Genomic DNA, 14,855 nt, shown 5'->3' with positions numbered 1-14,855 from the left:
GTTTGGAGATTATGGGAAAATTGTTGGACTAAAGTTGAGGACACAACAGTTCACCTGACACAAGACTGAATGCAAACATTACACTGTTGATTTTATGTGCATTTTACATTAACTGTACATTTGTGGATAACAAAATCTGAAAATACTCTGGATACATTTAGTAACATGATAAGAATATTCTTGGAAAATTTGTGGTAGGTGCAACCAATTTACATTTTTGTCATTTAGCAGACGCTCTTATCCAGAGCGACTTACAGTAATGAATGCATACATTTCATACATTTTGTTTCTCCGTACTGGTCCCCCGTGGGAATCAAACCCACAACCCTGGCATTGCAAACACCATGCTCTACCAACTGAGCCACACGGGACCAATGTTCCTCTAAACTGTGCGCATGCACGGGCTTGCAGCTCCCCCTGGATTGACGCAGAGAAGTGCGAGATTGAACTACACTCAACTTTCAAGAGTTTTCCCCGTTTCTTGAGTTTTCCCCGTGTTAACACTATCAACTTTTCCCTTTACTGGGGGAATTGTGATCGAATCAATGCAATATTAGCAATACTATGCAAGACTTAGCATGCAAAACTAACTATGCAAGAGATTTTGTAGTAGGCAGAACACATCTGAGTAGGATTGTATTGCATTGACAGGCAAGACTCAACCTCTACACAGACTGGTGCGCCATAACCAATCAGAGCTGCAGTAAGCCTATATGCAAATAGACCATTGCCATATATGGCTCTGTGCCATTGACTTTGAACTGGACTGTTTTAACAGAACTTGCGTTGTGAGTAGATGTGCTTGTTTTGAGATCAAAGCGAGAGCTATATGTAGCCACGTGTGCACATTTGTACATTTGTTCATATCCTTTGCTAGCTAATTAGTTATTAGCTCAGTTATAGATAATTTGTAGTCAGCAATGGGGAGAGTGGTTGCTTCTTACAAGAGCACAAAATGTGTGCATTTTTCTAGACATCTTTGAAATGCGAGTCAGGTAAAGAGCTTTTTTTTGTCTTAAAGGGGCAGTGTTGTATTTTGAGACAGGCTTGAATAAGCTAAGTAGCCAATAGGCAGAGGGTAGCATAATTGTTCTGATTCTCTGTAATAATGGTCTGGGAATAATGATGCATTTTATTTTGTAAAGTGGTTTCTTGCATCAAAAAACACCATAGACAAGTAGGTATAATGTAGGTATTCTGTAGGTACATATATTCTCACCACGGGGCTCTCCATGATGCCCTTGAGGAAGATGAGGTCCAGGTCATTGGCCATGGTAGAGCTGGTGCTGTCACTCAGTGTGTCCAGAACCTGCTGCATGGCTGAAGACAAACACAGAGATGAGGACAGTTAGGACTACAGGTTACTCACCGTTCCACTTTTCCAATGTGTGCAAAGCTGTCATCAAGGCAAAGGGTGGCTATTTGAAGAATCTCAAATATAAAATATACTTGGATTTGTTTGACACTTTTTTGGTTACTACATGATTCCATATGTGTAATTTCATAGTGTTGATGTCTTCACTATTATTCTACAATGTAGAAAATAGTAAAAATAAAGAAAAACCCTTGAATAAGTAGGTGTTCTAAAACTGTTGACTGGTAGTGTGTGTACTTACTGGTTTTATGCACCTCCCATGGTTTTCTTTTGTTTAGTCTCACACACACACACACACACACACACACACACACACACACACACACACACACACACACACACACACACACACACACACACACACACACACACACACACACACACACACACACACACACACACACAGAGAGAGAGAGACAGAGACAGACAGAGCAATTTCACCACTGTCATTCACTTCCCTTTGAAGTCTCTTTCTGTCAGTGGTGACAGCATTTTACTTCCCTTCCTCCTCAGTCTCTCTCTCTTTTATCTCTCCGATGTAGTCACAGTAGGGAGAGACTGGGGGCAGCGGGAACTGTACGATCTGACAAAGTCACGTCAACAACTCTACTTGTATTACTAGGAAGGTTGGCAGTGCAGTTGGTCCACTGGTCTTACATAACAAAAGGGATGCATTGAAGTAAAGTTGACTGACTAGTGGCATGTATTCATGGATGCCAAAGGAAGCCAGGCTTCCCAAAAAAATGTAACTTGAATTTTTTACTTTTTTTATCTCTCATCTCTCTGTGTTTCATAAATGTCCTTCAATTAGCAAGAGGCTGAATGTCTCACTGGAGAAAGCATCAGAGCGAACGAAACAGCGCCCCTCTCTCTCAGTATGTGCAGCATATCTATCTGATGCTGTCTGGTCAGAAAGAGCATGACATTGTTGCCGCCCCGTAGCGTTGAATGCAAGGGAAGCCAGCAAGCATTTGGTCTCCCTTGATAAAAAAATTAATAAAATAATAGCCAATCAGCGTTGAGCTAAACTGCATGAGCTCAGCTGTAAATGGTCCTGGGGCACCAAAAGAAAGTATCAAGGGAAGCCAGTTTGGATTTGGCTTCAAACCAATCACATTACAAGCCAAACGTCATTACTGACAGAAAGAAACTTGAATTGTTGCATCTCGTTGTTGTTTTGTTGTCCTCCGGTGGCTAGCTAGCTATCTCAAATCAAATCAAATCAAAGTTTATTTGTCACGTGCACTGAATACAACAGTTGTAGACCTTAAAGTGAAATGCTTACTTACAGGCTCTAACCAATAGTGCAAAAAAGGTATTAGGTGAGCAATAGGTAGGTAAAGAAATAAAACAACAGTAAAAAGAAAGTCTATATACAGTAGCGAGGCTATAAAAGCAGCGAGGCTACATAGACACCGGTTAGTCAGGCTGATTGAGGTAGTATGTACATGTAGATATGGTGAAAGTGACTACGCATATACAGTGAGGGAAAAAAGCATTTGATCTACCCTATACTACCCTGCTGATTTTGTACGTTTGCCCACTGACAAAGAAATGATCAGTCTATAATTGTAATGGTACGTTTATTTGAACAGTGAGAGACAGAATAACAACAAACAAATCCAGAAAAACGCATGTCAAAAATGTTATAAATTGATTTGTATTTTAATGAGGGAAATAAGTATTTGACCCCCTCTCAATCAGAAAGATTTCTGGCTCCCAGGTGTCTTTTATACAGGTAATGAGCTGAGATTAGGAGCACACTCTTAGAGGGAGTGCTCCTAATCTCAGTTTGTTACCTGTATAAAATACACCTGTCCACAGAAGCAATCAATCAATCAGATTCCAAACTCTCCACCATGGCCAAGACCAAAGAGCTCTCCTAGGATGTCAGGGACAAGATTGTAGACCTACACAAGGCTGGAATGGGCTACAAGACCATCGCCAAGCAGCTTGTTGAGAAGGTGACAACAGTTGGTGTGATTATTCACAAATGGAAGAAACACAAAAGAACTGTCAATCTCCCTCGGACTGGGGCTCCATGCAAGATCTCACCTCATGGAGTTGCAATGATCATGAGAATGGTGAGGAATCAGCCCAGAACTACACGGGAGGATCTTTTCAATGATTTCAAGGCAGCTGGGACCATAGTCACCAAGAAAACAATTGGTAACACACTACGCCGTGAAGGACTGAAATCCTGCAGCGCCCGCAAGGTCCCCCTGCTCAAGAAAGCACATATACATGCCCGTCTGAAGTTTGCAAATGAACATCTGAATGATTCAGAGGACAACTGGGTGAAAGTGTTGTGGTCAGATGAGACCAAAATGGAGCTCTTTGGCATCAACTCAACTCACCGTGTTTGGAGGAGGAGGAATGCTGCCTATGACCCCAAGAACACCATCCCCACCGTCAAACATGGAGGTGGAAACATTATGCTTTGGGGGTGTTTTTCTGCTAAGGGCACAGGACAACTTCACCGCATCAAAGGGACGATGGACGGGGCCATGTACTGTCAAATCTTGGGTGAGAACCTCCTTCCCTCAGCCAGGGCATTGAAAATGGGTCGTGGATGGGTATTCCAGCATGACAATGACCGAAAACACACGGCCAAGGCATCAAAGGAGTGGCTCAAGAAGAAGCACATTATGGTCCTGGAGTGGCCTAGCCAGTCTCCAGACCTTAATCCCATAGAAAATCTGTGGAGGGAGCTGAAGGTTCGAGTTGCCAAATGTCAGCCTCGAAACCTTAACCTCTTGACGGTCGCCTAGGATAGGGGGCGCTACAGCGATTTTTGAAAAAAATTCGTGCCCATTTTAAACGGCCTCCTACTCAAACTCAGAAGCTAGGATATGCATATAATTTATACTTGTGGATAGAAAACACCCTAAAGTTTCTAAAACTGTTTGAATGGTGTCTGTGAGTATAACAGAACTCATATGGCAGTCAAAACCCCGAGACCGATCGTAACAGGATGTGGAATTCTGAATTGCGGACTCAACTTCATCACTTTGCCTATAACTCACACCGTGAGCAATGGTTCATTGAGCACTTCCTGTTGCTTCCACTAGATGTCCCCAGTCTTTACAAAGTGGTTTGAGCCTTCTACTGTGAAAACTGACACAATGAGAGTCTGTGGAACGTGGTCACATGAGGAGGGCCATCACCATTATGATGCCGGCGCCCCTGGCTACCCTCCCCTTTCGAAACGTTTTGAAAGACAATGCAATCGTCCCCCTTGAATCTTATTGGAGCTCTGGTTAAAAAGGCCCTAAAGATTTATGTTATACAACGTTTGACATGTTTGAACGAACCTAAATAAAAAAAAAAAATGCATTTTATTGAAAGAGGAGTCCCGCGGCCGACGGAGCTTTTGGAGCAGCCTTCAGAACGCGCTAACAAGAACAAGCTATTGGGACGTAAAGGATTAACTTTTTCGAACGAAAATACATTTGTTGTGGACCTGGGATTCCTGGAAGTGCTTTCTGATGAAGATAATCAAAGGTAAGGGATTATTGACAATAGTATACAAGAGTAGATTTGATATGTGATTGTTCCAAGATGGCGCTGACCTGTAACGGTATCGCATCCCCTTTTATCGCAAAGTGTGATTACCCAGTAAAGTTATTTTTAAATCTGGCATTGCAGGTGCTTTCAAGAGATGCTAATCTATTAATCTTAGAATGACAATATTACATTTTTAAAATGTTTTCGAATAGTAATTTAGTAAATTGTAGCGCTGTTTCACCGGATGCATTTGAGGGAAAATAGTTAGTCAACGTCACACGCCGATGTAAAATGCTGTTTTTATATATAAATATGAACTTTATCGAACAAAAGAATGCATGTATTGTGTAACATGATGTCCTAGGAGTGTCATCTGATGAAGCTTGTCAAAGGTTAGTGCTGCATTTAGCTGTTTTTTGGTTATTTGTGATGCATGTGGTTGGTCGGAAAATGGCAATGTGGCTACTTTTACGATATACTCCTCTAACATAATCTAATGTTTTGCTTTTGCTGTAAAGCCTTTTTGAAATCAGACAACGTGGTTCGATTCAGGAGAGGTTCATCTATAAAACGATATAACATAGTCCTATATTTGAAAAAAAAAAATATTACATTTTGTTATGCTAATGGCGATAGGATTTTTCACTGGATGTCAGCCCGACCAGGGGTTAATGACTTGGAGAAGATCTGCAAAGAGGAGTGGGACAAAATCCCTCCTGAGACGTGTGCAAACCTGGTGGCCAACTACAAGAAACGTCTGACCTCTGTGATTGCCAACAAGGGTTTTGCCTCCAAGTACTAAGTCATGTTTTGCAGAGGGGTCAAATACTTATTTCCCCCATTAAAATGCAAATCAATTTATAAAATTTTTGACATGCGTTTTTCTGGATTTTTTGGTTGTTATTCTGTCTCTCACTGTTCAAATAAACCTACTATTAAAATTATAGACTGATCATTTCTTTGTAAGTGGGCATACGTACAAAATCAGCAGGGGATCAAATACTTTTTTCCCTCACTGTATGATGAACAGAGAGTAGCAGTAGCGTAAAAGAGGGGTTGGCGGGTGGTGGGTGGGACACTGCAGATAGCCCGGTTAGCCAATATGCGGGAGCACTGGTTGGTCGGCCCAATTGAGGTAGTATGTTCATGAATGTATAGTTAAAGTGACTATGCATATATGATAAACAGAGAGTAGCAGCAGCGTAAAAAGAGGGGTTGGGGGTGACACACAATACAAATAGTCCTGGTAGCCATTTGATTATCTGGTCAGGAGTAGGCCTTCCTCTGACACCGCCTGGTGTAGAGGTCCTAGATGGCAGGCAGATTAGCCCCAGCGATGTAGTGCCTTGCGGTCAGAGGCCAAGCAATTGCCGTACCAGGCAGGGATGCAACCAGTCAGGATGCTCTCGATGTTGCAGCTGTAGAACCTTTTGAGGATCTCAGGACCCATGCCAAATCTTTTTAGTTTCCTGAGGGGGAATAGGTTTTGTCGTGCCATTTTCACAACTGTCTTGGTGTGCTTGGACCATGTTAGTTTGTTGGTGATGTGGACACCAAGGAACTTGAAGCTCTCAAACTGCTCCACTGCAGCCCCGTCGATGAAAATGGGGGCGTGCTTGGTCCTCTTTTTCCTGTTGTCCACAATCATCTCCTTTGTCTTAATCACATTGAGGGAGAGGTTGTTGTCCTGGCACCACATGGCCAGATCTCTGATCTCCTCCCTATAGGGTGTCTCATCATTGTCGGTGATCAGGCCTACCACTGTTGTGTCGTCTGCTAACTTAGTGATGGTGTTGGAGTCGTACCTGGCCGTGCAGTCATGAGTGAACAGGGAGTACAGGAGGGGACTGAGCATTTACCACTGAGGGGCCCCTGTGTTGAGGATCAGTGTGACGGATGTGTTGTTAAGGTTAGGATCTTGTTAAGGTTAGCATCTTGTTAGGATTGAGGAGAGGGTAATCTGATCCTAGATCTGTGGTTATGAGCAAACAATATTATAGTGGGAGGCATGACCCAGGGTCTGTGTGTCTCCAAACTGCAGCACAGGCACTCCTAAGGGAGCTAATTAAACTGCTTAGCTGTGCTACAATTGGACACGTCCTCTCTGAGTGACATATCACACCCTCGTTAGAGAGGGATGCCTTGTTAGGAAGTGATGACATGGGCAAAATAACTTTTGTGGATTCCAACTGTGACTTATCTAACAATTTACATGTCTGTTGAATTGCAATTTGTTGGTGATGGGACAAGACAGTGAAGATGAACAAAAAGCTATCCAACAAAATGAGGGATGAATAAAGTTCTGAGAACAAAAGCCACTGACTCCATCATTCAGTCAGCCAGATTGTTATTGTAAAAGAGAATGTGTTCTCAACGACATACCTGGTTAAATAAAAATCAGTCAGTCAGTGATAGTTAGTCACAGGAGTGGTGCGTGGGTAAAATCAAAAAGCCATATTGCAACCTATGTGTTGTGATAATTGCGTTGTTTGCTCTATAATTAATTAATATGCCTTGATGCAGTTATGCTCTATATACAGTGGTTCTTCCTTTAAAAGTTTTGAGCTTATGCCACGGCCATTTGTGGTAGATGGTGGCAGATTGTGGTAAATTGCGTCATTCTGGCAACAATGGCTGATGATTAAATGACGTGCCATAGAATTCTGTGTCACCCCACAAGCTGTGCTGCAGTAAGCCACAACTTTTAAAAGGAAGAACCACTCTATGCCTAACGCCGAGACAATAAAAAGACACAGTGGCAGAAAAAAATTCAACCACACATTTGTTTCATTACAAAACCGGAGAGCAACATCCGGTGAAGTCCACAAAACATATTGCATGTAACAAGCAGTTACATGATCTACAGCAAGGTCAAGCAAGGTCATGTTTCTGACATTTTCGGATGACTAAACAACTATTGATTTAGAACCACAGAGAGTTACCGCAAGTTGCAAAGAAAACAGGAGCTGCCTCCTCCATTCCAGCACCATTTCAACTTCAACATGATCTAATCATGTATGCTTAGTCTAATACTACAACTAAAAGATACCAAAAACAGTTTAGTCCAATCAACGTTAGCTAAATATGATGTGGCTGTCCATGGTACTGATTTATGTGTGTGGTGTGAATGGGTACGTGCGTGCAAGTAGAAAAAACATGTCGGCTCACCCAACTTGTAGATAAACACCAATGGCATCCTCCTCTCTTTCATATTGATGAAACGGTCTATCACTCTGTCATACAGTACATGCTTTTAGTTTTTGTTGTCCTATGCTACCTGGCTAAAATACTTTCTCTCTAGCCTAACTTCCTTTCATGGGCAACGATACGCCAGGCTAGCTAGTTAACATTAGCATATTACATCTAGCTACATGTTGAACTTCCATCCTCTCAGGCCAGGGACACAATGTATGAATTTATGTTTGGATCAGAATCGCCGTTATGGTCATTGGCCAGTATGGAGAATAAAATAAAACCACAAGTCCAAATCCCAATGTCCATCCATGACTAATTTAGGAAAGGGAGAATTTTAGATCCTGGGACTAAACACCTCCCTCTGCAACTGGATCCTGGACTTCCTGACGGGCCACCCCCAGGTGGTGAGGGTAGGTAGCAACACATCTGCCACGCTGATCCTCAACACTGGAGCTCCCCAGGGGTGCGTGCTCAGTCCCCTCCTGTACTCCCTGTTCACCAACGACTGCATGGCCAGGCATGACTCCAACACCATCATTAAGTTTGCAGACGACACAACAGTGTAGGCCTGATCACCGACAACGACGAGACAGCCTATAGGGAGGAAGTCAGAGACCTGGCCGGGTGGTGCCAGAATAACAACCTATCCCTCAACGTAACCAAGACTAAGGAGATTATTGTGGACTACAGGAAAAGGTGGATCGAGCACGCCCCCATTCTCATCGACCGGGCCTATTCCCCCTCAGGAGACTGAAAAGATTTGGCATGGGTCCTCAGATCCTCAAAAGGTTCTACAGCTGCACCATTGAGTTGCATCGCTGCCTGGTATGGCAACTGCTCGGCCTCCGACTGCAAGGCACTACAGAGGGTAGTGAGAACGGCCCAGTACATCACTGTGGCCAAGCTTCCTGCCATCCAGGACCTCTATACCAGGTGGTGTCAGAGGAAGGCCCTAAAAATTGTCAAAGACTCCAGCCACCCTAGTCATAGACTGTTCTCTCTACTACCGCAAGGCAAGCGGTACCAGAGCGGCAAGTCTAGGTCCAAGAGGCTTCTAAACAGCTTCTATCCCCAAGCCATAAGACTCCTGAACATCTAATCAAATGGCTACCCAGACTATTTGCAATTGCCCCCCCCCCTCTTAAACCGCTGCTACTCTCTGTTGTTATCATCTATGCATAGTCACTTTAATAACTCTACCTACATGTTACCTCAACTAACCGGTGACTCTGTACCCCCTGTATATAGTCTCACTATTGTTATTGTGCTGCTGTTCTTTAAATACATGTTACTTTTATTTCTTGTTCTTATCCGTAATTTTCGGCGCATGTGACTAATAACATTTGATTTGATTTGATAATCATTGGGGTTATGAAAAACATCTGACCCCGTATCAGTGGTTACGAGTAACTTCTACTAATTCCACCTCACTCCATAATACTAGCTCTGAAGGCAAAGAGGGGCTAGAAGACATAAAATATAGAGAGGAGAGATGTTGTGTATCTTTTCCATTACATGAGGATCAGTGTGACACATGGTCAAAAGTGACAAGTAGTTCTGTACTCACATCACTATAGAGACACTTCAAAGTAAGGCTGTCAAGTTACATTCACATTTTACTAATTTAGCAGACACTCTTATCCAGAGCGACTGACAGTAGTGAATGCATACATTTTTTTTTTTTTTTTTTTAATGTACTGGCCCCCCGTGGGAATCAAACCCACAATCCTGGCGTTGCACACACCATGCTCTACCAACTGAGCCACAGGGAAGTTCAGTCATTCATTGTACATCAGACACAGCCTTGACAAGATAAATGGAAGTCACATATGTACACTATAGACTTCTCTAAATCCTCAAGCATGCCACTTTTTAAGAGAAACACACTATTATTAACCTTTATTTAACTAGGCAAGTCAGTTAAGAACAAATTCTTATTTTCAAAGACAGCCTAGGAACAGTGGGTTATCTGCCTTGTTCAGGGGCAGAACAACAGATTTTTACCTCGATCCAGCAACCTTCCAGTTACTAATCCAATGCTCTAACCACTAGGCTACCTGCCGCCCCAATTGACAGATGACGGATCTGTTACCACATAATCAGAACGATACTGTTCATCTTCAAGCAAATACTGATTCATGGTCTATTGCGTAACCTACCATTTTTAACACCTGTCCTATCATTACAGACCTATCCTCAATAATAGAGACATTAGTGTAGTAATACACTAATGTGTCAGAGGAAACACTGTACACCTGGCTACCGTGTCAGCATGCACTGTGCCCGGCACGCCACAGGAGTCACTAGTGCACGATGGGACAAGGACATCCCTGCCGGCCAAACCCTCCCCTGACCGGGACGATGCTGGGCCAATTGTGCATCACGCCATGGGTCTCCCGGTTGCAGCAGAGCCTGGACTCAAACCCAGAATCTCTAGTGGCACAGCTAGCACTGCAATGCAGTGCCTTAGACCACTGCGCCACTCAAGAGTTCCTACTGTAGTAATACTGACCCTTGACAGGTTCTGCAGCTTCAACAATTCCACCCCCAGCTGTCAGCAGCAAAACATGAGGATTAAAGATGCAGCCCTTGTCTTGATTTGGCTTCCACAAGACTGGAAGGAAGACAGAAAGAGAGGAAGTAAGGCCATAATTAAAAAACCCAGTCTCCATCTGCTTCCCTAAACAAAGAATTATGTGTGCAGAGGTGAAGGCTCGTTATCCCTCCCCTCTTCCCCTAAACCCCTACTGTCATCTGGAGATCTGGAGCGGAGGTTGCCAGATTGGAGAACAGATCAAACTGCCCACCCAGCTTTTACAGGCCTTGTATAATTCTCTTTAATAACCAACACTCACCACAGTGTGCCCACTCTACACTTTTACAATAAATGTTGGTTCTACTACTTTGCTTCGGCTTCACACAGGGTTTGTTTACACTTCAGTTTAGAACTTCCTTCCTTCCTTACTTCTCTCATATTATCGCGCTCTGTCCCTCTCTCCTTTTCAGTCTCGCTATCTCTCCCTCTCTCTCCTCACATTCCCTCCTGTTCCTATTCCCGTCAGTTCCTACAATTCTGACAACATCATGTAACGTTACATAGTCGGCTCCTTAAATGGATTGAATGAGATAATAAGGAGAGCTAGCTAACAGACAGGGGAAATAAGTAGCCTAGCAATGCTTTTCGATGAGGTTTTCTGCTGTTTTGGAATAGGTTTGATGTCTAGGCAAATTACGAGCGAAATGTGAAGCGATAAGAGAATAAGGGCCCTATTGTATTATTCAGAAGGATTATTAAAAATCCAACTTGGCCTACTTCTTGTGTATCGCTGTGTGTCAGTTGCCAGATTGGGTTGCCTCGCTCACTTTTCCTGACACACTACAACAAAAAGTGTAAGAATAAGTCGTTTCACGTTTTATTAGTCGCTTACTTGCAGGTTCTTTCTCTATAATGCGACAACAATAACAAATCATAAAAGATAAGAATATGAACATAAAGTAAATGGCTCAGTAGAATAGAATAAACATTTGAGCATAAGTATAATACAGGAAGGCACAATTTATAGTCCAATATTTATTGATTGAGAGGCAAGTGTTTCAATTGTGCAATATTTAGCAATCACACTGTTATAAGAGTCTGATAGCAGCAGTTGTGATGCGTTTGTAGCATGAATGTGTGTGTGTGCGTGGTGTGTGTGTATGCGCGTGTGTGTGGGCGGTCAGTCCAGTTCTGATGGCTTGTAGATAGAAACTGTCCCTGAGCCTGTTGGTATCAGATCTCATGCTCCGATACAGTCTGCCCATATAAAAAAAGAGAAATATTAGAAAAATAATAACACAAGGAATAAATTAACAATGAGTAACTATAGCTTGGCGACATACACGGGGTACCAGTATCGAGGTAAAAAAAAAGTGACAAGGCAACAGGATAGATAATAAACAGTAGCAGCAGCGTATGTGATGAGTCAAACGATTTAGTGCAAAAGGGGTCAATGCACATAGTTAAATAGCTAACCAATAGCAACTGGACTAACTATTTGGCAGTCTTAGCATGGTGGATGTTTCATTGCCTATCCTCACCACCTGGAGGTGGCTTGGGGGTAGAAGCTGTTCAGAATCCTGTTGGTTCCAGGCTTGTACCGCTTGCTATGGTTCCAGACATCGGTACCGCTTGTCATGCGGTAGCAGAGAGAACAGTCAATGACTTGGGTGGCTGGAGTCTTTGACAATTTTTAGGGCCTTCCTCTGACACCACATGGTATAGAGGTCTTGCGGTCGGAGGCCGAGCGGTCGGAGGCCGAGCAGTTGCCATACCAAGCAGTAATGCAGCCAGTCAAGATGCTCTTAATGGTGCAGCTGTATAACTTTTTGAGGATCTGAGGGCCCATGCTGAATCTTTTCAGCCTCCTGAGGAGGAAGAGGCGTTGTCCTGCCTTTCTTTGCGACTGTGTTGGTGTGTGTGGACCATTATATTTCCTTAGTGATGTGGACACTGAGGAACTTGGTCCACTCCAATACAGCCCCCTCGATGTGGATGGGGGTGTGCTTGGCCACTCCATTTCTTGCAGTCTACAATCAGCTCCTTTGTCTTGCAGACGTTGAGGGAGAGGTTGTTGTCCTGGCACCACACTGCCAGGTCACTGACCTCCTCCCTATAGGATGTCTCATCGTTGTTGGTGATCAGGCCAACCACCGTCGTGTTGTCAGCAACCTTAATGATGGTGTTGGAAAAGTGTGTGGCCAGGCAATCGTAGGTGAGCAGGGAGTACAGGAGGGGACTAAGCATGCACCCCTGATGAGCCCCCTTGTTGAGAGGCAGCGTGGTGGATGTTTCGTTGCCTACCCTCACCCCCTGGAGGGCTGAACGCTGAGCTATAGTCAAAGAACGAGTCAGCCTATAGGGAGGAAGTAAGTGGTGTCATGACAACAACCTCCTTCTCAACGTCAGCAAAACAAAGGAGTTGATTGTTGACCTAAGGAAGCAGATGAGGAACATGCCCCGATCCACATCAACGGGACTGCAGTAGAGAGAGTATGCCGTTTTAAGTTCTTCAGCATCCACATCACCGAGGACTTGTCATGGACCAACAACAAAAACAACTCTTGTCAAGAGGGAGCAACAGCGCCTCTACTTTCTAAGGCGGCTGAAGAAATACGTCATGCCACCCCCGGTCCTCTCCAAATACTACTGCTGCACCATCGAGAGCATCCTGACCGGTTGCATCACGGCCTGGTACGGGAATTGCTGCTTCCATGACGGCAAGGCCCTCCAGTGCGTGGTGAAGATGGCCCAGTACATCACTGGGACAGTGCTCCCACCCATCCAGGACATCTACAAGAAACAGTGCCTGAGGAAGGCATGCAGCATCATCAAGGACCCCACACACCGCAGCCACAAGCTGTTCACTCCCTTACCGTTGGGCAGACGGTATTGGACCCTGAGGTCTGATACCAACAGACTCAGAGACAGTTTCTATCTACAAGACATCAGACTGCTGAACACTTGAACTGAACTTACCACCTGTTCTGATTCTCCACACCTTAGCACACATGCACTCACTCATGCACACACCCACACAGACATACACAGACACATATACAGTGGGTGTACAAAACATTAGGAACACCTTCCTAATATTGAGTTGCACCACCTTTTGCCCTCAGAACAGCCTCAATTCGTTGGGGCATGGACTCTACAAGGTGTCGAAAGCGTTCCAAAGAGATGCTAGCCCATGTTGACTCCAATGCTTCCCTCAGTTGTGTCAAGTTGGCTGGATGTCCTTTGGGTGGTGGACCATTCTTGATGCACATGGTAAACTGTTTAGTGTAAATAATCCAGCAGCGTTGCAGTTCTTGACACACTCAAACCACTTACCGTATTTTCCGGACTATTGAGCGCACCTGAATATAAGCCGCACCCAATGAATTTAAAAAAATGATTATTTTGAACATAAATAAGCCGCACATGTCTATAAGCCGCAGGTGCCTACCGGTACATTGAAACAAATGAACTTTACACAGGCTTTAACGAAACACGGCTTGTAACAAAAATAAATAGGCTTTAACGAAACACGGCTTGTAACAAAAATAAATAGGCTTTAACGAAACACGGCTTGTAACAAAAAATAAAAAATTAGCAGTAAACAGTAGCCTACCAAGAAAGTCATTGGTCACTATCTTCCTCCTCCTGTGCACTGAAACCACTGATGTCATCTCCTTCGGCGTCGGAGTTGAATAGCTTCAGAATTGCTTCATCCGATATTGGATCGTTTTCATTGTCGCTCTCGTCACTTTCATCCGGAGGCAAATCCCCCGCTGCCAGATCAATTGCCTTCAACTTGAAAGCTGCATCATATGCATTTCTCCGTGTCTTTGCCATGATGAGGGTGACAAAATGACTACCGTAATCAGAATGATGGGAAGTTTGAGCGAGCTCGATTTAATCTAAACAGTAAACAAAAAAGTTGTTTGACCTTAACCCGTTCGGTAATTTCATTGGTCTAATGAAAGCTTCATGCCGCCAAAAAACTGAGCACGTTACAGAATGTGTTTTTTTGAGAGAAAAAAAATTTTAAGCGGGAAAAATCCATATATTAACCGCGTCATTGTTTAAGCCGCGAGGTTCAAAGCGTGAGAAAAAAGTTGCGGTTTATACTCCGGAAATTACGGTATATCTTTTGAAAGTGTGGAACTGTGGGAAGCATTGGAGTCAACATAGGCCAGAATGCTTTCGACACCTTGTAGAGTCCATGCCTCAATTAATTGAGGCTGTTCTGAGGGC

General features: G+C 43.7%; 1 protein-coding gene across 2 annotated transcripts in view; it reads right to left on the bottom strand.

Annotated features, from left to right (window-relative positions):
• The window catches only part of LOC106578315 (MAGUK p55 subfamily member 2-like), a 143,382-nt gene that overhangs the window by 50,599 nt on the left and 77,928 nt on the right, over positions 1-14,855 (bottom strand). For both annotated transcript variants that reach the window (XM_014157001.2, XM_045701985.1), the window contains one exon: positions 1,220-1,320. In XM_014157001.2, coding sequence (XP_014012476.1) covers positions 1,220-1,320 — 101 coding nt within the window. The remainder of the gene's footprint in view (positions 1-1,219; positions 1,321-14,855) is intronic.

Source organism: Salmo salar, chromosome ssa19 (genome assembly GCF_905237065.1).
Source record: "Salmo salar chromosome ssa19, Ssal_v3.1, whole genome shotgun sequence".
NCBI lineage: Eukaryota > Metazoa > Chordata > Actinopteri > Salmoniformes > Salmonidae > Salmo > Salmo salar.
This window is presented reverse-complemented; position numbering and strand designations above follow the sequence as displayed.